The 26,771-nt window shown below is 42.5% G+C and overlaps 1 protein-coding gene across 2 annotated transcripts in view; it reads right to left on the bottom strand.

Moving 5' to 3' along the window:
- Positions 1-2,081: 2,081 nt before the first annotated feature.
- Positions 2,082-26,771, bottom strand: part of PTPN11 (protein tyrosine phosphatase non-receptor type 11) — a 75,920-nt gene continuing 51,230 nt past the window's right edge. The window contains exons 10-16 of one of the 2 annotated variants that reach the window (XM_082853289.1): positions 23,056-23,187; positions 18,806-18,972; positions 17,826-17,893; positions 17,180-17,331; positions 6,879-6,991; positions 4,556-4,658; positions 2,082-3,847 (exon numbers count right to left, since the gene is read on the bottom strand). In XM_082853289.1, coding sequence (XP_082709415.1) covers positions 4,589-4,658; positions 6,879-6,991; positions 17,180-17,331; positions 17,826-17,893; positions 18,806-18,972; positions 23,056-23,187 — 702 coding nt within the window. In that variant the 3' untranslated portion in view covers positions 2,082-3,847; positions 4,556-4,588. The remainder of the gene's footprint in view (positions 3,848-4,555; positions 4,659-6,878; positions 6,992-17,179; positions 17,332-17,825; positions 17,894-18,805; positions 18,973-23,055; positions 23,188-26,771) is intronic. The other variant, XM_082853290.1, reaches the window with a different exon arrangement.

The following is a 26,771-nucleotide window of genomic DNA, read 5'->3' as shown; positions in this document are numbered from 1 at the left end:
TCTTTTAATGTCATTTTTTTTAAAACAATTGCAAATAGACTACATAATATACGTGGGCAAAAAGGCAATTAAGTGAATCTCTTGAAACACTAATGTATAATAAACAGTGCATATTATCAACATTTACATGATTCACATCAAAATGATGACATCCTAAAACGTATTCCTTTTAAAGGAGAGATTTATCAATAAAATATTACATATCTTTTAATACTCTGGTACAATACTTCATATACTGCAGGAAAATTAACTGTAGATCTAGTCATCGACTTAATAAAGGATCCTTTCCCATTAGCTTTTATTAATAAAAGAATCACAACTAGGTCATAAATAAACAGGCAAATTATTAATTACATGATTTGAGGTTTAGGATGAAAACTTGTAAAAATTAGTTTGATATACAGCAAAGTTATACAACACACTAAAACCAACTGTTTAATATTTTTGCCTTATGTGAACTGCCCATAGTAAAAAAGGAACAAACTTTTTAAGGATGGAAGGTATAATAAACTATATTTTGGAACTTATTTTTCAAGAGGAAGAGGAAAAAAGATTTTAATGAAATTAAGGGCTAATACAGATCCTAATAAAGGCATATTGAAATCAGGGAGGCCATGTGCTTACGATGTAAAACTTTATTCCGCCAACAACATACAGAAAACAAAAACTGCACTGGGTTTGTACTTACGTCTACAGTCTAAGTTTCCCTTACGGATTAACAAGCTACAACAGAACACTTCACAATTGCATACCTTTTTCCACATTCCTCTGAACTAGAAATAACCCAGGACATTATATTAGTTCTTAAAAACCCTAGTAACCCCTTAATAACCCCTAAAAATAATCTTGATGATTTTCTTGGCTGTTCCAAAGCAACTGGGCTCCGTAAAGAATGCACGAACACCAAGAAAGTAGTACATGTATTTTCTCATCCCCATTTAGCCACATTTGTAAAGTCACCGATTTCAAAGGGCGAGATGACCAGAATTTTCAGGAGGGCCACACACTGGATACAAGGTGTCTTTTTGTTTTGTTTTGTTTTTTTAAAAAAAAAACAGGCTATTAAGACTCTGAAATTTGGCTTTTTTAAAAAACCCCAATACCACATGCCAGATAATTTCTTCACCCCAAATATAAAACCCTATGCTTGTAATTTTAAAATACTTAGCCAGCTATGGGAATATTGTGCAAATTTAATGTCTACCAGCAACCCAGAAGCAGACTGCAGACGTGTAGCTATCACACCTATTTTCCAGGTAACCTGATTCAACTATTACTGACTGCTGTGGTCCCAGGCCCTCTGACTTCCTCAGAAACCACCTCTTTGGAACTTCCATTTCCACTGTTTTTTTTACACCCACACCTCAAGCTCACCTCCCCCTCCCCCATCTTCACAGCCCCTCCACGGGAATCCATCCCATGTAGTCTTACCGGAGAACCTGCAATCACCTTTACCAAACACACGACAAACCTAGGCAACCTAGGGACTATTAATCTTGTCTTGGCATCAGTTTACACCACATAATAGGTGCTGACTTCGTGGAGGGAAATCTAAATGAAATCAATGTCCTATTACAAACGAAGCTGGCCAGGATCAGGTGTTTCCAAGTGCAAAAACAACTGATCTTAAGCTACAGGCAGAGACGTTAATGCAGCAGATATGTTGTACAATCAAATCCTTGTATGCTGGTGAAAGACCTTGCCCCCAAAGTCCAGAGTCAAAACGTTATCGCAAAAACGAGGACCATTCAATGTGACGATGCAATACAAATAACAGGATTCAAGATCCTTGTTGCAAGTACTGAACTGGAATCTCTTTCTTTACAGGCTTGACAAGAAGACAGCAGTCATTTACATTCCTCTTAGAAGGTAATTACCTTCAACAATTCTAAGTTCAATGGATGGGGGGAGGGGAAGTGGGGGGAGAAGTCAATGTAATTTTGTCTGTGAAAATGGCAGCCAGGCTCTCCCCAAACAACTTCAGGGTTTCAAAGGAGGTAAAGACCTCAGAAAGGAGCTACTAACAGGGTTGGATCTAGTCCTTCCTTTTCTGGAGACAAAGCAAGAAGAACTCGATTAAGGAGATCATGACTTAACGGCAAAGCTGCCGTGGCATCTTATTATCTTTACAAAGTCCACCAATGATGCTTCAATTGAAATACACTCATTGAATGATGATTCAACACACAGGGCAAAGAGGGATGTCTTTGGAGAAGGCACTTCAGGTAGAACATTAGCAAATCCTACTGCTTGGTTAAAACAAAAATGAGCTACTGCTAATTCAATCTGACTAGTGGCCTCACAAGAACTGCCCCTCCGCACTGCAGCCTTGACTGCGTGCATGGGTGTGGGGCCCGACTGAAGCCAGGGGCGTGAAGAAAGCACCCCATTCACCTCCCTCTGCAGCGGCCAGGGCAATGAGGCGGCTCTGCTTTCAAATGCTCTGCCCTCCCGAACACATCCAACCTTAAGAGACCAGTTTCCCAAAGCAATGGTTTAGAACATATGCTAAGAGCCAGCAGAACTGGTTCAGGAAGCTCGCTGAAGGCCCTCTGTTTCTGCCTGACTTCCAGCTTACAGCAGCTATCATAACCAGCTTCAGCTTCCCAAGGTCACTAGCAGCTTCTACTTTTGCTAACCTCTTTTTTTAGCTATTTTTCCATGGCACTGGTTCTGACGGTCTGTTACACTGGGGGCCTCCAAGGAACCTCACCTCCATTTCATGCCCTCGTGCAGTCTCCTCTTCCCAAATCGGAGCTGGGCCTGGGACTGGTTTTAATCAATAGAAGGCAGTAGAAGTGATGCTGTGACAGTTCTGGGTTTAAGTCTTAAACCTGGCCACTACTGCTTTATACCCTTGGGACCTCTGAGCTGCCATAAATGTGGTCCAGCTACCCTGTGGGCGAGGCCACGTGGAGAAGGTGAGACCTGAGGACCGCATGCAGATGGAGAGGCCCAGCCATCCTGCCAACCACGAGTGACACCAGCAAGACAAGGAGAGGAACCGCTCAGCTGAGCCCAGCCCAGTTTGAAGAGATGGGGAAAAGCCAGTTGTTGTTTTAAGCCACTTAGTTTTAAGGTGGTTTGTCAGCAACAAGTGATAACCCAAAACTGGTTATCCATAGATGCATTTTTTCCTAAATACAATTACTCAAATGAAAAGAAAAGATGACAAACGTTTTCCCACCACGAGTTTCTCAGTCAACAGGCTAAATGGTAATTGGTCAACTGCTAAGAAGAAACCATGCCTTTTATCCTAAGTTCCCATGATTTCCGCCCCCATGATTTTTCAATGGCAATGCAAGGGGAGACAGTCTGGGGCACTGGCTTAATTATTATTTAGCCAAAATAAGAGGCCATCAAAATGCATTATCCACTACTGGATAAGTGATGATAAATGAAATTGTTCTCACTTCTATAGGGTGTTGTTACTTAATTATCCCCAATCATTTCTCCTCTTACAAGTGCCCTATCATTCCCCACAAAGCAGGGGGGAAACTAAGTTTGTTGAGGTTATCAAAAGAAAAAATGCCAATAACTAGAATTTGAATCACCATCATCTGGAAAATATAGAGCACAATTTAACTGCTTCCTCAATTTAAAATAAAATTCCATAAAATATAACACTGTCTACATCATAGAGATGATTTCTTCTTATCTGAGGACATGAGTAATTGGAAATCAGGTATTGTTGAGTTAGAATACAGTGGTCTTTAAATGGTTTCAAATTTTGCTTATCAAAAGGTAGTCAACCACAATGCAAGCCTTCCAAATTCAAATTCATTCTTCATGTAAACTTTCTTGCATCTGTTCTTGATCTTTTCAGGGAGAGGGGGAAAGTCCACATCTGGCAAAGAAATAAGTTAGAATTTTTAAGGAGCATACATCTAAAAGTTTGGCAAGGCAGTAAACCATTTTAAAATAGATTTAGAGCTTTTAAATATACTATTCATTGAAATGGGAATTTCGACGTGAAATGCTAAAAACTTACCTTTTAAACATACATCACACAATTGGGTCCCTGTCTAAAAAGGTGATTGGAAGGAAGGAGACGTACAAGGGAGACGAATTCCCAGCATCAGAGCTGGAAGGGATGTGGAGTTGAGCCAGTCAGAGGCCCAGGAAGTCCAGTGCCCTGTGTCATACAGCCAGCCAGTCAGAGGCCCACTGGGGTGAAAACTCAGGCATCCTGACTCTGACCATCCAGTGCCATGTCCCCACAGTCCCTAGATCCCTACAGATCATCTCCCAGCACAGCGTGGGTTAACCTACTTTAATAAAAATTGCAGGAATGATGATATCTGCCCTTCATCACCAGTATCAACCATTTTTCTGTAAGTGCTAACCCTGCCCTTCACAGAATTAATTCTGTATTTGATTTCAATATTTAATGAATCCAGCTTGGAGAAAGAAATACAGGCAGAAGAAAAAAGAGGCTGGGTTTTAAAATTCAATTGTGGTTCACTTTGTTAAAACAGTCACAAATTATTTGCCTGCTTCAAAATGCCACAAATGATATAAACAATTAACCAGTAGAGCACTTCTGTTGAAATACCTATTTCTGTGCTTGAAGTCTTGGCGGGTCTTCTCATCTGAAACTTTTCTGCTGCTGCATCAGACCCACATTTTCATAGACTCTAGCATTATCTTCTCTCATTCTGAAAAGAAGAAAAGGAAGACGACACTAATAAAAACGCAGACATACTGTTTAACCTTACATGATAGTTATAATGCACATACTCTATTCTCTGGGGACCGTATGCGGCGCAGACATAGCTCCTGCCCCCAGGAGTTGACATTATAGGAGAGGATATCGGACAGAAACACACAGCAAAATAATTCTGAAGTAAGAGCCTCAAGTCCCTGTACTCCCGGGGTTTGGCGGAAGGAGAGTTGTTTTCCAGGAGGCTGGAGCGAGGTAGGTCTGTACGATGAGGCATTGGGTTAGACCTTGAAGGAAGCTGGGACATGTGCATAGAGAAAAGAATGGTATTCATTGTGGGCAGAAGGATCTGAATGGGCCAGAGCAATGTAAAGGCAAAGTGTAGGAACGGTTAGGCAGGGACTACAGAGCCATTCAGCCCCCAATCCAGCGACATGAAGGTGAACATGAAGCTGACCGGCAGTTTAGGGCCCCAGGGTGGAGGGGCAATGCATCAGAGCCCAGACTCTGTTTTTTTTGTTTTTTTTTTTTTTGCGGTACGCGGGCCTCTCACTGCTGTGGCCTCTTCCGTTGTGGAGCACAGGCTCCGGACGTGCAGGCTCAGCGGCCATGGCTCACGGGCCTAGCCGCTCCGCGGCACGTGGGATCTTCCCGGACTGGGGCACGAACCCATGTCCCCTGCATCGGCAGGCAGACTCTCAACCACTGCGCCACCAGGGAAGCCCCCAGACTCTGTTTTGCTGAGCAGAGTGGAGACCAGAACAGTCCAGGGGGATGAGGAACCCAGCAGCTCTGGGCTGGTCAGAGAGGAACAAGCTGAAACAAGCAGCAGGGGCCGGGGTCTCCTGGGTCTGCACCCTACAAGGGGGACAACGGGAACGGAGAGGCAGAGAACCTATTAGTCACAGGCAGGCCTCTGGTAAAAAGGGAGTCGTCAGAGCTAATTCTGTTGAGCCAACATGTAGGGAAAGCTTTCTGGCAAGAACTTGGAGCCCTGACGTGCTGGTTCCACTGCAAATCACTGCAGATAGCAATTTAAAATCAACTTTCCCCATCAGTCCGCTGGGAAAGAAAAAAGCAGGCAGAAGGAAGAGGCGGCTTGGTGGAGAGCATACTTTTGCTATATAATTTCATTTCAATGTTAAATAGAAAGCAAATGTAAATACGAGCCTCATATATGTTATCAAAAACATTTATATAGAGTATTAAAGCCAACAGGGGTTTAAAAATCCACATCAGAAGCAAACAGGGATAAGACTCCTAGGGGAAAATAAGAAGTAAATGTTATACCAGAGAGTGACTTTAGGATATACAGAAAAAAAATAACTTACAATTGTTATTCACATAATCGATTTAACGAATATTTTCTTATCACGTTTTAGTTTAAACATGGAGTTGGCAAAGTTTTTCTGTACAGGACCAGACTAAAAATAATGTAGTCTCTGTGGGCCATACACGGTCTCTGTCATGTATTATTCTTTGTGTGTGTGTGTTTTTAATAACCCTTTAAGAACCGTCCATGAGCTGTACAAAAGCAGGCCGTGGCCCGGATTTGGCCTGGGGGCTATAGTTTGCTAACCTGGTTTAAATACCCACAGTAGATTTCTGCTGACTGTGGAAAATTAGACCATGATTGTGTTGACACATTGATGGTCAATTTACTTACTTTTACATAGGGGCCAAGAGTCTTGACTCATCAAAAAGGGTGTTATCTACCTCTGCAACAATCCACACCCCATCAAAAGAAAAATTAGATTCTTGGGACTTCCCTGGTGGCGCAGTGGTTAAGACTCCGCGCTCCCAATGCAGGGGTCCCGGGTTTGATCCCTGGTCAGGGAACTAGATCCCACACACCACAACTAAGGTTTGCATGCCACAACCAAGGAGCTGGCGAGCTGCAACTAAGGAGCCTGCCTGCCGCAACTAAGACCCAGCACAACCAAATAAATAAAATACTTTTTAAAAATTAGATTCTCCTTGGAGAACCAGCACTTGATATCTGTACAGTCCCGTAGACTCCTAGGCAGTGTAGCAAGCAGCCTTCAGGTTAGGTCAACTAAAATTTAGTTTAGCTAGCCACTGGCACACTCAAGAACCAGTTAGGCAACAATAATGTACACCAAGGAAAGGCATGTGCTGCAAAGACGTATCATTTTTTAAAGCTTTTCTATAGGATTATGTTCAGGTAAAAAGATTTTCCTTCATTTCTACTTACTCTGCACAGGACGGCGTTGGGGTACAAGGTGGGAGGGGACTCTGATCTCCAGTTGCCTGGTCCGTCAGGGAATACTTAATATTTGTGTATTCGTGCCCTTTCCTCTTGCTTTTCTGTAAAGTGAAGATTGCATATATGAAGAACTGTGACTTTTTTGAGGGAATGAAGAAGTCAAAAAGGCATTTCATTAAAAAGAAAAAAAGAGAGAGAGAGTTTGACAGACAGACAAGTTGGACCCTGAATACTGGTATGTTGACCAAATGTCAGGGAATTCACCTCCTTCATGTAAATACATCATATGGGTGAAAAGGACCTTTGAACCATACAATTCAAAAGCAGAGAGTCATGCATTAACAACTTACTGTATTAAATGAAATGTACCTGTTTCTGGACTAAGAGAGAATTCACACGTTCTTTGACACATTAGCATCTAATCATTTCATAGTTCACTTGCAACACATTTAATGATTTTCAAGTAAACAGGTGGGAAAAGAGTTTCAGAAATAAACACACTCCAAGTAAAAACTGCACACAGGTACAAAAGATGGCAACACTCTTAGCAGAATAATACACTTTATCGTATCGTCCCCACCCCAGCCCCACTCCAGAAAAAACTCTGGCACATTTAAAACTTTACTTTCAGCCCAATGATACTCTGGGGGAAAAAAGGCAGAGAAAACCAGTAAAATGTAATCTCATTTCAGATACAGAATGAACTGCATTAGGTAGGACTCTAGTTAGATGATTTATCATTCTTTCCTCCTAAATTCACCCAGAAACAATGAATTCCGAAAATCTAATCCATCAAGTTATCTTCATTATATAATGCTGCCTTCATTACAGGATTATTCAAGACACAGTAAATGTTAGAAAGAGTATCCGTATCAAATACTGACGTAGAGCAGTGACTCTCATTCACTGTTGTTGAGAGGGTGAACTGGTGCCATCACTCTGGTACACAACTGATAGTACCAACTAGTTAGTATCCGGTAATGATGAAAAGGCACATATATTTTACAACGTTGAACATTTACTTCTTGAGAAACTCACGCACCCAAGCCTAGAAAGAGCTGACAAGGATGTCCAGTGACGTGCTATTCCTAACAATGTTCACCAAGAGAACACTGAATACCTCACAATGAATACCTCACATTCATATCACGAAATAATATGCAACAGTGAAGAGGAAAAGTGCGTGTGTGTGTGTGTGTGTGTATCAAAACAGATTACATACACAATGTTAGGTGGAAAAACACAAACTGCAAAACAATGAAACAGTATATCATCTTGCTAAACATTCTAAACATAAAAACAATGTCATATATTGTATACAGATATTTGTATTAAAAAATTTTTAAATACAAAAAGAGACTGCAAGGCTAGTTACTGCCTTGGGGTTCCGAGGGTGAAGATGAGGGGTGGCCCTGGGGGTGGGTGTCAAATGGAATCTCAGCCATATAGTGGTTACACTTGATTGCTTTTAAAAAGAAAAAAGATTTGAAAGAAATGTGACAAAAGGAAATGGTCTATTATGGGTGTGGTAATGAATGTTTTAAATTTTTCAAGATAAAATGTAAAGCATAAAAGAAATTCAAATCCACCAGTGGAATTTTTTTTCCTCTCCTTTCTCAAAACTCACCAAAAACAGCTAAATAAAAAATGGAAAATCTTACTATACATAAAACAAGGGAATGCTACAACTCCAATCTACAAACTATAAAGTGTCTCTGATATAGTACTGTGAAAACTGGACCAAAATAAGAAGGAAGCTGAGAAGTAACACATACCCCTCAGATGGTAGCAGGAAAAAGAAACCCCTGAATGTCGCTGTCCCAGGAGTGAAAGGCCTGGAGCTGAGCCATGGCAGGCCATAGGAGAAGTGGGGGAAGGCTTGTCAAGAGCCAGTTCAACACAGTAGAAAGGCCCACAGTCTGAAGAGCCTTTTCTGCCATCCACTGCCACCCTCCCAGCTGAGGTGGCCTAGAGGAGAGGCAGGGTATGAGGGAGCATTATTAACCTCTCTGACTCTACAGGCATTGCAAAGTGTCAGAATGACCCCCTGAACACCAACACACGGATGTGCTCCCAGGGCGAAGGTAACAGGGCACTGAGACAACAAACCCAAGCAAAGTTGTGGACCTCCTCAGCCACCCTGCCTCCCCTCGCTATGGACTATCCGGTAATGAAGAGGTCAGCACAGAGCCTATATAAAGAAGGGGGGGAAGGTACAAAAAGGAAAAAGGGAGCAAAGAGCAAAAGGCAGATGGAGAAAACACATCAAAAAAGAACCTAAACAAAGAAAGAAGAAAAGATGAACACAAATAGTTCTGCCTTAATATCATAGACTTTACAGACATGCGCTTTCTTAAAAAAGAGCGTAAATAAGAGATTATATGACAACAGAGGAGATGAAAAGCAAGCTGGCGAAGCAACAAAAGGAAATGAAAGACACAAAATATAGTAAGTTAAGTCTAATTAGAGGTAGCAAAAAATTAAATAACTAAGAACATAGAAAGGGACATTGTAAACAGTCTAGAGGAAAACATATTTTTTAAACTATTAATAAAATACATAAAAGTGATGGAGAAAGCTATTAAGAGATTTGATATATATTATGGAATTCCTGAAGATGGGAACAAATAAAACATAAAAAAATATTCTAGGACATAATGCAAGAAAATGTTCCAGAAATCTCAAAGGAAAAAAAAATCTGAACCTGCATTTTATTTTATTTATTTATTTATTTATTTGAATCTGCATTTTAAAAGGAAAAACTTCACAATCAATCTCCCAAACATCAACGATAAAGAATATGCCTAGATTGGCTCTCCAGGCAGAAAAAGTCAGTCACATATAAGGGGGGATAATCAAATTGACTTTAGACTCCAACACAGCCACATAATTCCAAAAAATCCTGTGGGGAAAAAAAAAACCCAAGAATCTTATACCCTACTAAGTTACCCTTCAGATATAAAACTAATGTTCGGACATTTTTAAGCATGCAAAAACTTAGAATGTAATTATTAAAAAAAAAAAACAGCTAGTAATGAAATCTAGCCAACAGAGATAAATCAAAATCAAAACAAAGAATTCAGAGAAACAGATACCGTGATAAAAGGACTACAGTTTTGATCTAAATACAGCACTAACACTGAACAACTGTCATAATTACAGATATAAATGTCATAAACCATGACAAAAATCAGGAGATAAAAGAAAAATGTGCTAATTCTCTTTCACAGAGTTAAATATCAATTATTATTACAGTAAAAACAGTTAAAATTTTCTAAGCACTGGCTTTGTGTCAGGCACTATTTGAATATATTATCTCATTTTAATCCTCATAACAACCTTTTGAAATAGATACTATTATTAGCCCTATTTATTATGTTATTTATTATTTATTTTGGCCACGCCACACGGCACGGGGGATCTTGGTTCCCCTACCAGGGATCGAACCCACGATCCCAGCAGTGGAAGCGTGGAGTTTGACCACTGGACCACCAGGGAAGTCCCAGCCATATTTAACAGATGAGGAAGTGGTGTGCAATTTCTAGTCATAACCTTAAAACAGGGGTTGGCAAACTAATGGCCTATGGACAAATCTAGCCCAGACCTTTTGCAAGGCTTGTAAGAATAGTTACTTTATCACAAGTTTAATAGTTTTTAAAGGGTTGTAAAAAAAGAAAGAGTATGCAACAGAGACCATATGTAACTGGGAATCCTAAGAGACTCACCGTCTGACCCTCGACAGAGAAAGTCTGACTCCTACATTAACAGGCAACTGCTTGCCCTCCACTTCCTCCTACTCTCTGCAACCATGTGAAAAAGGAAACATCCTAAAGGACAGTAGAGGGACAAGACCAAATGTACCTGGGTCCCTGGATGAACCTAGGTCCCCACCCTATACCCTCTGATCCCCAAATTGCCTGCCAGCTTGGACTTCTCTATAGAGAAATAAGCTTCTATCTTGTTTAAGGCACTATTATTTAGCCTCTGTTAAAGCAGCCAAACCAATTTATTATAAATTGCAGTCATTACAGAACTTATAGTCTAGGGAAGAAGTTGCAAAAAAGAAATCCGAGGAGAAAATGTTTCATTGAGTCTATATAGTATTTGAATTTTTTGAACTGGTTTTAAAAATTTAAAGTCCTGGGCTTCCCTGGTGGTGCAGTGGTTGAGAGTCCGCCTACCGATGCAGGGGACACGGGTTCGTGCCCCGGTCCGGGAAGATCCCACATGCCACAGAGCGGCTGGGCCCGTGAGCCATGGCCGCTTGGGCTATGCGTTCGGGAGAGGCCACAGCAGTGAGAGGCCCGTGTACCGCAAAAAAAAAAAAAAAAAAAAAAAAAAAAAATTTAAAGTCCTTGTGAATAATCACCTCTGAACAGCAGCCATACACTTTTTAGCACTGAAATGCTGACTTACATAAGAAGTAATTTTTTTAAAGATACAATATAATTTAAAATTAAATATTAGCTGGAAGAATTGACAGAGAGCATCACTTACTTAAAAGTTTTAAAATCCTAACTCTTTTTTTTTTTTTTTGCGGTACGCGGGCCTCCCACCGCTGCGGCCCCTCCCGTCGCGAAGCACAGGCTCCGGACACGCAGGCCCAGCAGCCATGGCTCACGGGCCCAGCCGCTCCGCGGCACGTGGGATCCTCCCAGACCAGGGCACGAACCCGCGTCCCCCTCATCGGCAGGCGGACCCTCAACCACTGCGCCACCAGGGAAGCCCCTAACTCATTTTTTTAAATAAAAAATTTAAATATACAATAAATAAACTGAAGCATAAAGATGCTTTCTACTCAACACTTTTTTTAAAAATTGTGGTTTAAAATAAAACACATGAGATATATCCTCTTTACAAAACATTATGTGTACAGTATAATATTGTTAACCACTTGCTATTGGTGTACAGCAGATCTCTAGAACCTCATCATCTTGCATGACTGAAACTCCATCCCCCCATTTCTTTCTCCCTACTACACACTTTCTTGAAAATCAAAATCAATATTTCTACATGAAGTGATGACAAAAGAATTTTCCAATGAGGAATAATTAATGCAAATGGAACAGGAATTATTTTTAAAAATCATAGCAGCTCGAGGAATAACATAAAAATGCTGGAGCTTTTTAGCTTATTTTGGAAAAACAAGAAATAAAACTGATTCACAAGTCAGATGGGTTTGTTTCTCGGAACCATGACAGCCCAGGCTGTCTTATAGATCAAGAAAAATTCTCAGGGGGTAGGGGCTGTTTTGTTCCATTTTGTTTTATTTTGCTTTGAGGAGTGGAGGGAAATTTATTTCAGAGGAGGTCTAAAAAAATGATCTGAAATTTATCTATCCTCCACTGGAATTCAATGACATAGCATGGTTACCAAGTCGCTTGCAATGTTTATAATAAATCTTACGGTCTTGTCAACTGACACACAGCCAAGGTTGAAAGGAGGAACCAACCATGAGGCTCTAAAATCATCTGGTATTAACTATCTTTCCATGTGAGTAAACCCAGTTACATTCTTAAACCTTAAATTACAAAAAAGCCCAAAAGCCCAGAGCAGGGAGAGAGTAAAATGAAAATGCTCTTGTCTAAGTTACAGAACAACAAGATGATGCATCCAGGGTGCTCTGGGCTCAAATGTCAGGATTACAAACACCCTGACTCCTTCCACATCTAATCACAGAATCTTACTGGTTCTATTCTCCCTGGGCTCACTATCAGCCCCTGCTATCCTGTCCAAACCACCATCGGTTCTCACTGACGCTGGTCCCCCTGCAGCTGCTCAAGCCTCGTGCCCACCCAGCCTTCCCTCTCAAGCCAGGGCCCTCTTTTTAAAATGACAATCTCTTTTTTTTCATAAATTTATTTATTTATCTCTGGCTGCGTTGGGTCTTCGTTGCTGTGCGTGGGCTTTCTCTAGTTGTGGTGAGCGGGGGCTACTCTTCGTTGCACTGCACAGGCTTCTCACTGCGGTGGCTTCTCTTGTTGCGGAGCACGGACTCTAGGCGCGTGGGTTTCAGTAACTGTGGCACGCGGGCTCAGTAGTTGTGGCTCGAGGTCTCTAGAGTGCAGCGTCAGTAGTTGTGGCGCATGGGCTTAGCTGCTCCACGGCATGTGGGATCTTCCCGGAGCAGGGATCAAACCTATGTCCCCTGCATTGGCAGGGGGATTCTTAACCACTGTGCCACCAGGGAAGACCTGAGGATCTTTTTATGTCACTCCCCTGCTTCAAAATCCTCAGTGATTTCCCATTTTCCTTAGGATAAAGTTTTAAGTCCTCAATATGGCCTGCAAGACCCGCCCCCTCGAAATCTGGCCTCTGCTGACTTTTCTAATCTCACCCAACACGCCCCATGCTCTCCCTCTAACTCCTTCTGCTCCATCGTACGGATTTATTTCCATTTCAGGAACATGACTACTTATATTTCCAGGATCTGGCACAGTGCCTGGCACATAATACAACTGACTTTAATTAATGCAGGAATGAATAAACAAATGAACAAATGTGAGAACACCTTTTTATTGAACCAAGGAGATTATGGAAGATATGTGAAGAAGCACAAGGCTAGGGAAACAAATAAAATAGGACAAATGCAGACATGGCCTCATGCATATATGTGTGTGTGTGTGTATATATATATATACACACACACACGCGTGCGCACGCGCACACACACGCACACATATATATATGAGAGAGAGAGAGAGAGAGAGAGGGATTATATAGAGAGAGCTAGACAAGAGGAGTAATTAATTTGCTAATTAGCAATTCAAAGAATATTATACCAGTACAAACAAACATACCCAGTATCCAGATCTTGGCTTTGAAATACCACTCTTCAGTAAGAAGCATCAGGGCTCCTCAGAAAACTGGCTGGGAAAGTACAAGATGAACCTAGATCATCTTGTGGTGTCAAAAAGAGTAAGGAAGTAATCAAAAATGGGAACATATCAAAAAAACACAGGAACCAACTCGCAAAGGTTCCCACTAGGTAAATTTGGGACAGTTTAAGCAACAGAATAAGTAACAGTAATGGACTATAACCCATTCTGACATAAATAAATGAATGAATAAATAAATAAGGAAGATGGGAAAGCTATTTCTTATAGTAGGCTTCCATCTAATAAATGAAAAGGGAATGGTGAAAAGAGAAAATCACCATTGGGCAAATGTCACAGTGGTAATTTTTCCTGGCAAGAATCGTGAATGAATATAAAACTGGTAGGCAAAAAGTATGATGAAAAATTGTTCATTTATATAGTTTCTTGTATCTACCTACAAGATATTAATTAAAAAGGGAAAGACAGCAACGTAACAGTGGAGAAATCAGACAGACAACACCTTAATCAAGTGATCAAAGTTAACACCGCCAGGAGTGAAACAAACCAAGAGGGAGCTCATGATGTGATGTACCAGGAAGGACACAGCATCACTTCTGCGACCATCCTGTCAAAAATGCATGACCTGAATCTCATCAAGAGAACACATCATACAAATCCAAACTGAGGAGCACTCTACCAAGCAACTGGTCTGAACTCTTCAAAAATGTCAAGGTCATGAAAGATAAAGATTGAATACTGCTCCAGATTAAAGGAGACTAAAAATACATGACAACTAAATGCACCACGTGACCCTGAACCACACGAAGGATATTAGTAGGACAAATTGGCAAAATCTGAACACGGTCTATAGATTCGAAAATAGTTACTGTATCAGTGCTAATTTCCTGATTTTGATAATTTTACTATGGTTATATAAGAGAATGTCCTTATTTCTAGGAAATACACATCAGAGTATTTGGAGGCAAAGGGACATTAATGTTTGCAACCTACAAACATTTCATTTAAAAAATTATATAGGTATATATGAAGTTATTTATATATGTGTGTGTGTGTATATACATATGGAGAGAGAGAGAGACTATGAATCAGTGATAAAGTAAATGTGTTAAAATGTTAACAGTCAGGAAAGGTCGGTGAAGGGAATTCCATTATACTGTTTCTGCAAGTAAAAAAAAAATTGTTTTAATTCTGAAATGGAAGTTAACAAAAGAAATCTACTTCCAAGTAAACAGCAGAGTGTGAGAAGATCCATTTATAAAGAGCTGAGAATTTTCTCAGTCTTGTTCATTTGCATTTCCTCTAGATTCCCACCTGTTTCTGCATTTCCTCCTTCCAATGCTGTCTGTTTCTCTACTGCCTTTTCTTTTTTTCATTTATCCCTCTGTAGCACATTCTTCCACTCCCAAAGGTCCTTAATGCTTCATAATTTTGGAAATGACTGTATTTCAAAATATTAATTATCCTAAATGAGTTTTGTTCTTTTGCTTAATTTAAAAATCAGGTGGTTTTAATGTTCTTTTTTTTTCGGCCCTCTCACTGTTGTGGCCTCTCCCGTTGCGGAGCACAGGCTCCGGACGCGCAGGCTCAGCGGCCATAGCTCACGGGCCCAGCCGCTCCGTGGCATGTGGGATCTTCGCGGACCGGGGCACGAACCCGTGTCCCCTGCATCGGCAGGCAGACTCTCAACCACTGTGCCACCAGGGAAGCCCGGTTTTCATGTTCTTAAGTCTGCCACTTAAACCTTCTGCTAAAATAAAGTACTTCTTACTTTACCACTAAATCAAGTAGCAAGTTCCTACACTGAATCAAACAATACAATGCAGAAAACAACATATTATAGGATCTAATTTTTAAAAATAAATATAATCTAAGCCTACATATATTTAGGCTACATAAATCCAAAGGCTCATATACCAAACAGTAGTTCATGTGCTGACACATATTGGCACCAAAAAAGTATTGGCTGAGTGGATGAATGCATGCATGCATTCTAGTACTCTTGGGATGGGATTACCAGGGACATTCAGTTTCTATCGTCTACATTCTGTAGACTACATTCTGTCTACATTCTACCTCTCCTACCCCTCACCTCCAATAAAAGAGCAGCAATAAAGGTTTTTTGTGTTTTTTTTTAAGTAGTTCCTAAATCCAAATTACAACTTCAAATTCAGGGTCAGAGGGACCATATATGGTAATGGGAAGATCTGAAGTGCCAGAAAAGCTGGGAGGGAAAGTCCCTAAATTCTCCAAAACAAGAAGAAAGACCAAAGCTTCTGAGTGAAATAGAGAGCTTTCCCCCCAGCTTTTCTGAACAAGACTACATTATGTTCTTCAAGATATTCCCGAATAACTTCCCATTTGTACCAACTGTACTATCCTCTCTTGTATTTATTAGGAGTCCTTCTCTTTGGGCAGCTTTATGCTTTAAGTATTCCTGGCCCAAATTAATATAACTGGAAGACAAATATAAAATAGCCTACAGTAACCATCTAAACAGTTCATAGCACTTACAATAACACAAAGTCAGACTTAAAGCAGTAAAGTTCAAAACCAGTAGCTTGTTAACTATTTGGCGGTAGCTTTCTATACACACACTGCTTCTGAAGATGTTTTTGTACAAGGAAACAATCTAGTGAGTATTTCTGTGTGGACTGAGAACCTACTAAACTAACTAACTAACTTTGGCTAACCACACTTTGATAACGTGGCTGCTATGCTGCTGGGCTAGAAATCTTTCAATTAGGTGGCAGGTCCTATTTTGAGAAACTGAGTTTTCTGGAAGGCAATAAACAGGGTAAAGCAGGCAAACCCTGTTGATGTTTAGACACCATCCAGTCTGCAGCACAGCAATGGGGCTGGGGCTGGGGCTGGGGCTGGGGAGGGAGATAAGCCTAAGCTCCGGAAAGAGCAGTCTCCTCAATCCTCTTTAACTCAGCTTTGTGTCTGTTATGAATAGCTTCCAATGGAAAGGCACCAATGCCACATTGTTCTTCATTATGCATGGCTTATTAAAATTGAAATTTTACTGTTTCCAACTCGACCAAATTGGTGGTTCAAACCCCCATGTGCTATTAAGAGTGAGGCGTTCATTTAAGAGATGGAATCAGGATGAATATCGCCTGGACCAAAAGTGGAACAGGCTGGAAACTTTGAGGCTTTGCGTCCTAAGCTTGCCGTGTGAGCCTGGGAAAATCCCAATTTTTCTGTGGCTGTTTCCCCAATCTGTCAGGCCTGGTGCCCCTTCCTGAGCTACTCCATACTGAAAAATCAGAGCTGTGAAGTAGGGAATAATTCGTTTCCAGAGAGGCCCTTCCTGGTTGGGAACTTGTTTCACTTTCAAGAAAGACAGTTATCTATCAGAGCCTGTCCTTTTGCATGGAAGGAGAGCATATCCAAGCTGCCCAGAGAAAACCACTGAAAATCCACACGCCAGCCTTCTAGGCTTGGTACCTGCTCTTCTTCAATCCTGCGCTGTAGTGTTTCAATATAATGCTGGACGGCCATATAGATGAATCGGTACTGTGCTTCTGTCTGGACCATCCCTGACCTCTGAGACCGCACCATCTGAATGGTTTTGGGAACGTCAATGTCACAGTCGACACCTACAAAGCAAGCACCATGGAGTATCAGGATAAACTGCAGAGACAATGTGAAGTGGTTTAATGCACAACTGTTAGCAGACTCAGAGATAAAGCAAACTTAGTCTTTAATGTTCTAACCGAACATGTTCCAAGGGCTACAGCACTGGCCTTCTGACCAATACCAAGGATCCTAGAAGATTACAGCGTAAAGGGTCAGCAGTGAGGGGTCCCTCACGTTCCAACAGCACCGTCCCATACCATTAGCAAGGCAGCTGCATGTTCAACAAAAGACCAGAGCAGTGGCACCCACAGCTCCTAGGCTTTGTTTTATGCCAAAAGCTCAAACAGCATCACTTCGGTTCTCTGGCAAACATACTGAAAGCTGAAGTCTCCGGCCTAGATTTTTGTGAAAATATTTTAACATTCAATTCTCTTCTACAGGCTACTTTCACTAGTACTTTCCTTCCATAAACTGAAAACAGGAACTGTAGCTTCTTGTCCTCCAGATGACCTACCTTTCTCTCTGATGATGTCAATAAGAATATCAATCACAATGAACGTCCCTGTTCGGCCAATTCCAGCACTGTGGGCAGAAGGATGAAGAGCGAGGACAACGGAGTCATTCATGAGGGTTTTATATGCAAAACCAAGCTATTAATATTAACAGAAACAATGTCTGCTCTTGGGAGTGTTTATTAGATTGTCCATTTATATTTGCAAATATATTAGCAAAGAGCACGGGGCTTTGGACTCAGTCCATCCTACACTTGGAGTCCAGCTTCTCCAGCACAATGTGCCTGAGGCCACTCCCTTAACCTCTCTGACCCTCAGTTTCCTCATCTGTGAAATAGGTTGTTGTGAGGATCAAATATGAGTAACGGATGAAAAAGCACTGAGCTCAGATGCTGGTATAGAGCAAGTGCTCAATAAAAGGGAGCTTTTAAAGAACTGAATAAACAACGTTTCACACACATCTACTTGCATATGAAAGAGATTTAGGAAACCAAACTTTCCCCAGTATAATCATGAAACCTAAGCTTGGGCACCAGCAGCCTGCAAACTCTGCTGCAGAGGCCATGGGCCTGGCTTCTAGAAGCCTGGATGGGGAGCGGTCCGAATCTTCTGAAGCAAACAAGTATATTGTCAGGGGAAAAAACATACCTTATTTCCATGGAAAAAGAGAACAGAAGCACAATCAAAGAGATGAATCCTAAATTATTATATTAACAAAGAAAACCAAGCAAACATTACCAGACTAAGGGCTCCTTGAGAATAAGGACTGTTTACCACCCTGTGCCCCACCACCCCCAGGTACACGGTGGTCCCGTAGGATCTAGAAGAAATGTACTTTGGGTCAAAGTGGTCCCTTAATGCCTCAAACAGAGATTAAATTTTTCTCTCAGTTAAAGAGCTGGGGATGGGCAGGTAAAAACAAGCCCCCTGGACATCAGGACACGGGACAGGCAAGGGCCCTAGAGGTGGGAGGGTTGGTCACCTGCAGTGAACCACCACAGGCCCCGCGTCCGTGATGCTCTCCTGCTTATGGTGGACCTCCTCCAGGAAGTCCAGCACGCCCCCGGGGTCACTGGGCACTCCGTGGTCCGGCCAGGTCCGAAAGTGGTATTGCCAGACCGTTCTCTCCGTATTCCCCTGGAGTAGAGCCAAGAAAAACCAGAAAAGAATTAAATAAATCAAGGGGTTGAGGACTCGTCTGGTCCCCATCTTTCCCAGATCCTACGTGAGCCAGGGGACCAGGCCCGCACAGAGCCTCCTCACACACTGTTTACAGGTCCCCTGCACGAGTTTCCCAGATCTCTCCTCCTTTTGGGTCTGGCTGAGCAATCCTGGAGGCAACCCTTGGCCTCTGCCATAAGAACCAAGACGTCTTGTACAGCTATTTGTTCTTCAGGAAACTACAGCCTGAATCGGTCTCTGAATCCTCAGCCAGGGGCAGATGAGGTCCCTGACCCTCCTCATCCAAGTGCAGCTCTACCTGGGAGGCAACTGAGGCCTCTGGGACTCAGGGCTCTCCTCCCACCAGATGAGAAAACGGGTATTCCCTCAAGCACTTGTTCCTCTTTGTCTTTTTGTACCTGGCCCTCCTCCCCCCCGCAACACACACTTTTATTATAATATGATATTTAAACCTCTGTTTGCTGCAAAGCAGATAAGAAGACAGGCTTTGCAATCAGATGGGTGGACTTAGGCCCAAACTTCAGGATTCACACTCACTGCGGCCCCTGTACATCTCTAAGCCTCAACTTCTTCATTTGCCCATGGAGATAAGAACCTCTCAGTCACAATACCATTGTGAGGACTAAACAACGTCAATTAAACACACAGCCACTGCGCAGGAGACAGTTAAGAGACTCAGCACACTGGTGCTCTTCTGAGGACTGACATTAATAAAGGTCAACAAGGGTACCAAGACCACAAAAAACCAAAAAGCATCGTGTTCTGGGTCTACCCAGATTAGATCACTGTAACGGCACTATTCGTCACTACATCTTCTTCCGACATATCTGGAGACAATCCAAGCTAAGTAACATTTTTAAAGGGGATTTAAAAAAAGAGAGAGAGAGTATAACTAGACCAGTGTCCACCACCAGTAACCTTCAGAACATCCAGGGAATCTGAACCACAATCAAGATCCTTTCTTGAATTATGTGCATTTAATTTGCTGAGCCAGAAAAAGATTTTTCTGGATGTTACCAGTGAGCTAAAGATCAGGGGGCTACCAGGGTCACAGAAAGGACAGGGAACGAGAGAGATCCAGCGCCCGGAGCATCCTTGCTCCTCGTCCTTCGTAAATGGCCACTAAGGTCTCTGCTCCCACCCCTCCTTCCCAAGCAATCAGGAGGCTTATATGAGATCATGTGATAGCACTTTAGAAAACATGGAATGAGCTCTACAAAACAGCAGATAATCTGTGACCATCAATTCTGGAGAATTGATTGGTCCCATGTCAGCCCCTGCATCCGAGGGTGCAAAACACAAACCCAAACGCCAACATTTCCCGTACCTGCTCCTCCCAAATCTCTGATAACAAGAAGATGGATGGTTTATCACTAAAACTGAAGAAAAATCCACCTGCTACTGAGAAACACCTGATGATGAGAAGATGGGTAGTTTATCACTAAACCTGAAGAAAAACCTATCTGGAATCTTTGTCCGATGTCCTCTAAATCTGTCTCATTTCTGCTGGACAACTCCTCTCTCAGTCTCTGCAATTGAACCTCCACCCTCTCCCCACAACTGCACCCCCGCTGACATCAGAAGTTTGACATCCCACCCTGGACCACAACTGCCAAGGCTTCCAGCTCACTTCAGTCCCCCGACCACCTCATGGAACTCACCAGACCACTGAGCCCCTCCATCCACCCTCTGCCTGCCTTCTCCTGCCCTTGCTGCTGGCTTGCCCAGCTCAGATTCCATGCACTCTCCTCACAGCCACTCTCCAACACAGACCTCCACTCCCTCCACCCTCTCTCCATCCACTGCACACACAAACACACACACCCCGCCCCGCCCCAGCAAAGCCCCAAGGCTGGACGAACCTAACCACCCACTTTCTCTGTTTTGTACCCAAGGAACAGAGTGTCCTTGGAGAAAACTCACACCAGGTGACTGGTATCACTGAATGTTCATCTTCACCACCTCAATGGGCACTCAGCACTGCCCAGAAATTTACTGGATTTCTTGCTTTGCTACACAATGACTATTTCATCCTTTCCCTACTTTCCTCAAACATTTTGCCTCTTCTTATTCCCTTTGAATGTCAATGGATGGCCTTGCCTCAGGCCTGATAGAGAATTTAGAGCAAATCCCTGTCAGCTCCCCTCCCTATATCTGTGGCCATCTTCTCCTCTTTCCCTCCTGTGGCCAAGAAGTGCTACCCCCATCGATCAAAACCAACCCATCCACGACGCTTTAGATCCCACGCCCCTCCTCATCCAGCCTCCACCCTTGCCTCCCTGGCATCCTCGCGTTGACGTCTCAAAGGCATCTCAAACTTTACGTGTCCAGCAGGTTGCGCTTCATCCTCCCTCCCTCCTCAAATCTGCTGCAGCCCTCGCCCCTCATTCACACCATCATCAAACCCCTTCACATTTACATCCACAATTATCTCCAGTCAGTCCCCTTCTTTCCATTGCCCCTACCATCTTTTACCCAAACGATTCAAGCCCTACCATCCTGTACATCTTCCAGCTTTTCAGACCTCTGCCACAGTGCCACCGTCCACTCAGACTCAAAACCCTACGACGTCTGATTCCGCCTCCTCCTCCAATAGCCAAACTATCCCTACACACCCTACAGACTTCACCCCCCCAAGGGGTCTCTCACATCCCTCGCTTCTCTTCTAGAGTTTATTCTGGCATTTTGTATCATATTCATTTCCAAAGGAAGGAAAAAGAAGCAAAACGTGGAGAGAGGCCATCAGACCTAGACCTCTGCGGAGCCCTCCTGGTTACAGGCGTCCTGGCCACTGGAGTCACTCCATCCCACTCTTCCCTCGGGGGGCTGTAGGACACCTTCCTGGCACCTGTCTCCACATGTGTCCACTTGGCACAAGAACCGTCACGGGTCCAACACCAGCCAATGAATAAAATTTACATTTCTTTTTTTTTTTTTTTTGGCCATGCCTGCGGCATGTGGGATCTTAGTTCCCCAACCAGGGATCGAACCCGGGCCCTCTACAATGGAAGCACAGAGTCCTAACCCCTGGACCAAAAGGGAAGTCCCTAAAATTTACATTTCTTCACGTGAGAGTTAAGGCTCTTCCCAACTTGGTCCCAACCTCTCTCAACCCGTTTACTCCCTCAATTCCCCACTTGCCTTCATTCCCTGTAAACCCCATTTCCTTGACGTTGGCACTTCAGAACCCTGGCTGACGATGACACTTCATCTGGGAGGCCCTCTCTCCACCATCTTCTCCCACAGAGACCCCGACCTAAAGGCCCACCCTCTTCTGAGACGGTCTCCCTGATGCCCCGGCTGGAAGCCCAGCCTCGGCAGAACTCCAGCACCTTAGACGGGTGTGACAGCCGGTGTCTGCTCGACAGCACAGGACTTTGCATACGTGGCTTCTCTCGGCTACATGACTGCAATTCCCTGGGGACAAAGGCGATTTCGCTTACCTTTGTGTCCCCAAAGGACTTTGAAAAAGTAAGCCCCTCTCAACATGCAATTATAATGAATCCAAATCTTGTTGGATTCAAAGTTAGTCACCCCAGGGACAAACCTGAACTACAAGCAATTAAAAGCTGATGCCATGGAATTTGGTCACCGAATAGGCCTCAGGGCCTTTGCACTCACTGCTCCCTCCGCTTAGAACACTCCTCTCCTGACCCTCTGGATGCTGCTCCACCTTCAGGTCTCAGCTTGCGTGGCACCCCCTCAGAGAAGCCCTCCCTGTTTACTCCATCTCAGGTACCCAGTCACTCTCTAACATACCATCCTGTGGCTTTCACAGCTGGAGCACAATCGGAAAGCTTAGTTGGTTATTTACTCCTTAACCTTCCACCTCCCTAGGCTCTGTGGGGGCAGGGACTGTGCCGGTCTGGTTTGCGATGTATCAGTAGTACCTTGACGGTGCCTGGCACATAGAAGGCACCTGATAGATGGATGTTACTCAGTGAGTGAACGAATGCCTGAAGGTATGCAGACAGGAGTAACCGCACGACCCTGGATTAGTGCACACCACGCGCAGTTACCAAAGTCTCTAAAGTACGACAATATACTTACTTGTCCAACCTTCGAAAGTTTAAGTTCTCTTAACGTATAGTCATGAGCAGCACTTTCTTTGACGTTCCTAACGCGCATGACCCCGTATTCTTTTAGCGCATACTCATCAGGCCAGTATTTGACACATTTACTCTGGAAGGGATCAGAGAAAAGACAGTTAATCTCTGTGAACTCTGACATGAAAGCCGAAACCAAAAGAAAACCAACATTCAAGTCTTCCTTGATGACCACTAACATGGAAAACGGCCTGTCTGGTATCTAACTGTTGGGTTTTGAAAGAAGGAAAGAAGAATTCAAAAAGAAAAGCAGGTGTGTGGAGAACCAGGGAGAAGTGTGAAGAGAAAGCCGCTGTTGCAAAATTGTCTAATTTAAGCCACAGGTCCAAGGACAGTCAGTGTTTGTTTATTTCTCTCTAAAGAACCAAAGAGGCAGAAAGAAGGGGACTACCCAGTATGAGTGTGCTGCCTAGCATGCACTCAGTTCTGAATTCCAGAGATCTACCAGTCACTGTGCAGGGAAGGCAAGCAGGGGCTCTGGAGGTGGATGGGCTGCCCAACGAGCCAGACTGTCTGGTCCATTTCCGTGCCAGTGTAGGAGGTCTCCCCGCCTTATCTAACCCAAGTGTGAATAACTCCAGCACAGAAAGGCAGCTGATGGGGTTTTGAACCAGCTGCTTTTTCTATATCCAGATCCATCTGATACCTGCTACACACGTCACCTTCGCTTAACTGGGTGCCTGGGAACGCCAAGCCTGCAATAGCTGCTGGCTTCAGAGCAGGCAGATTGGAGAATATGGCACCAAGGGAATCATTCTGGCTGCCAAAGAGGAAGATATTTTGCTCAATGAGAGATGAGTCTGCGTATCTTTGGTGATATGCCCTGGGCAGAGAATGCCTTTGCATCTTGTTTTCTCCTGGGAGCAGTCACCCACACCACTCACTTTCAACAACAACCAAGACACAAATATCAGCAAGAGAAATCTACCTTGTGCATTAGGGAGACAAGAGAAATTCACTGTTATAAAACGAGAAATCAGAGAGCAGCTGCAGACATCCCCACAGTCAATGACTGAGGGAAAGAAGAAAAACATGGCAGGAGGAAAGGTCAACAGAAGAATTAATGGACAGCGTTTACTTTTCTGCTTAGCATGGCTTATGTGGTCTTTTATGTATTATTCTGAATTCAGCTTTCCCTCCACGATCCTGTAGATCCAAAAACCTCTTTGACAGATTTGACACAATTTTTATTATCCCCAAATAAACACTTTGACTATTAAATGTATGCAATGCTGCCACTCTCCAAACAATTCTGAGGACTGCTGGTCGCTCAAAAGGAGACAAATTAAATCACAACTCCTAACATTGTAGCTGACTCTGCATGTCTGCAATCTACTGTGCCCTCCTCCCAGTTTCCCAAACTCTGATGTAAACCTTGGCAAACAAATTCTAAAATGTGAGTGCTAATACTTTAGCTTTTAAGTTAAAGCCCAGGAATCAAAGGGAATTCAGAGTCTGGTTTTTCTTCTGTGCACTGGAGGGGATAACAGGCGAACAAGTTACCAGAAACGCTCGCGGGGAGACTGAAAGCCCATCATGTCCTCCTCTCCAGCAGCAGAGTACAGAGGGAGAATGAGAAAACAGACAAAGGCTGGGAGAAGGAGGTAAGGAGCTGGGGGCAGAGTGACTTGGCCCAACGTCTGTCTATTCTAGGCGTTTCTGGCAGCTCTTCTGAGAGGGACCAATCCTGATCCCTCTGAAGTGACCCGAGAACCCTCTCTTCACAGCCCTCAAGTCCTCTGAGAACAGGTGGCCTCCTACAACTGCAATCAGGCAACAGGCAGGACGGAGGGCTCAGTTTTCCTTTCCATACTTAGAGCAGGTGACACTCACCTGAAGCAAAAACTATGAAGACATTTTAACTTGTCCATTAATTCAAGAACATCTACTGTTACTGCAGGCAGCTGCTAGAGGAAGCCTTTGTTTCACAATGACCAGACCTGGCCTCAAAGGTATTCAAAAGTGTAACAACTAGCAGTACAACAACAAAAATCTTACAAAATCACATTGCCTTTCACAACTGATATGAAAATTACATTAGAAGGGCTAAAATCCAAAATCACCCATCTGTCTTTTTATAGGGTATGACTGCTACATTCCATGCAACTTTTACATAAACCAGTTAAAGTATATCTAAATAAAAAGAACTTTGACTAGAACACAAACAAAAACAGAGAACTTTTCCATATTAAAAAATCCACAATGGATGGGTTCACTTTGGGATAACACACAGAGCTGTCACTCAGTGAGATTTGTCTGCTTCTCCATAGGTGTGGGATGTTATAATTTTTAAAAACCTGAAGTGTCATGAAGAGTGCAGGGAGATGGGTACTAGGCATATGTTGCTTGGGGGGAGTGTACACTGGGACAACCACTCTAGAGGGTAGTTGGCAGAATTTATTAAAATTTACAACATGCAAAAGCAAAAACAATAAATAAACAAGAAAAAATAAAATAATTCAAAAATGGAAAAAAAACAAGAGAAAAAAAGAAAAATTAAAAAAAATTTTTTTAAATTTACAACATGCACACCCCCTATGACCTAGCAATTCTTCTTGACATCTGACCTAGAAAAACACTTACCACATACAAAAGCAAGAACAAGATTGTTCACTTCAGCACTGTTTATAAGAGCAATAACTGAAACATTTAAATGCCTAATATATGACAGTTAAACAAATGGTGGTACATCCATACCATGGAATACCATGCAATTACTAAAAAGAATGAGATAGGCCAATATGTACTAACAGAAGAAGTTAGAACATATATTAGGTGGGGAGAAAAGAAACCAAGATACATAATAAAGTTACTGTATGACAGCACTTTTTCATACAGTACTTGTCCGAAAATAGCACTATATACTTCTATAGGAGCGTGTATGTATGTAAATACAGATACATGTGCAAATGTAGGTATATAATGCCTATTATACACGTGCATATGCAAATGCCAAGAAGACAGTGTAGAAGAATACACATCAAACTGATAAGAGGGTTTATGTTGGAGGAGGGAACAATTGGGTGGACAAGGGATGGTGACAAAGGTAATTTTAATTGTAAGGAGTTTGAACGTTTATCTGAATATATTGTCTGGATAGTTCAAATTAATTTTTTAAATGCTTAGAAGTCCTAAGTATAGTTCACATGACAAGTGAAATCAATGTTTATTGATTAGTCCTCTAATCCCCTGAAGTTACCAGACAGGCCTTCTTACACTCCCTTTATGACCTCTGCTTCTGGACACAATGGGGTAACAGAAACTGGATTTACTCTCCTACCTTAAACCACTAAAATGGAAAAATGAAATGACATATATAATAGGATTAGTAACAAGGACATTTAAAAAATTATTATAAATATATTCCATATGTTCAAAAGGTACAGTAAATGATGGACATGTTAAGGAGAGAGACATAGGATATATTAAAAAGACTCAAATAAAACTTAAATGAAAAGGACAATGTCTACTGTGAAAATTACACTGGATAGGATGAACAGCAGACTCTACACTGCAGAAGAAAAGATGAACTGAAACACGTATAGCAAAAGAAACTTATCCAACTTATCCCAAACACAGAGGGAAAAAAGTGAACTGAAAATAAATGAAGAAAGTCTCAGTGAGCTATAGGACAACTTCAAACAGCCTAATATATGTGTA

The sequence above is a fragment of the Leucopleurus acutus genome, assembly GCF_964270905.1.
Source record: "Leucopleurus acutus genome assembly, chromosome: 13".
Lineage (NCBI taxonomy): Eukaryota > Metazoa > Chordata > Mammalia > Artiodactyla > Delphinidae > Leucopleurus > Leucopleurus acutus.
The sequence above is the reverse complement of the archived record's forward strand: the minus strand, read 5'-3'. Positions and strand labels throughout refer to the sequence as shown.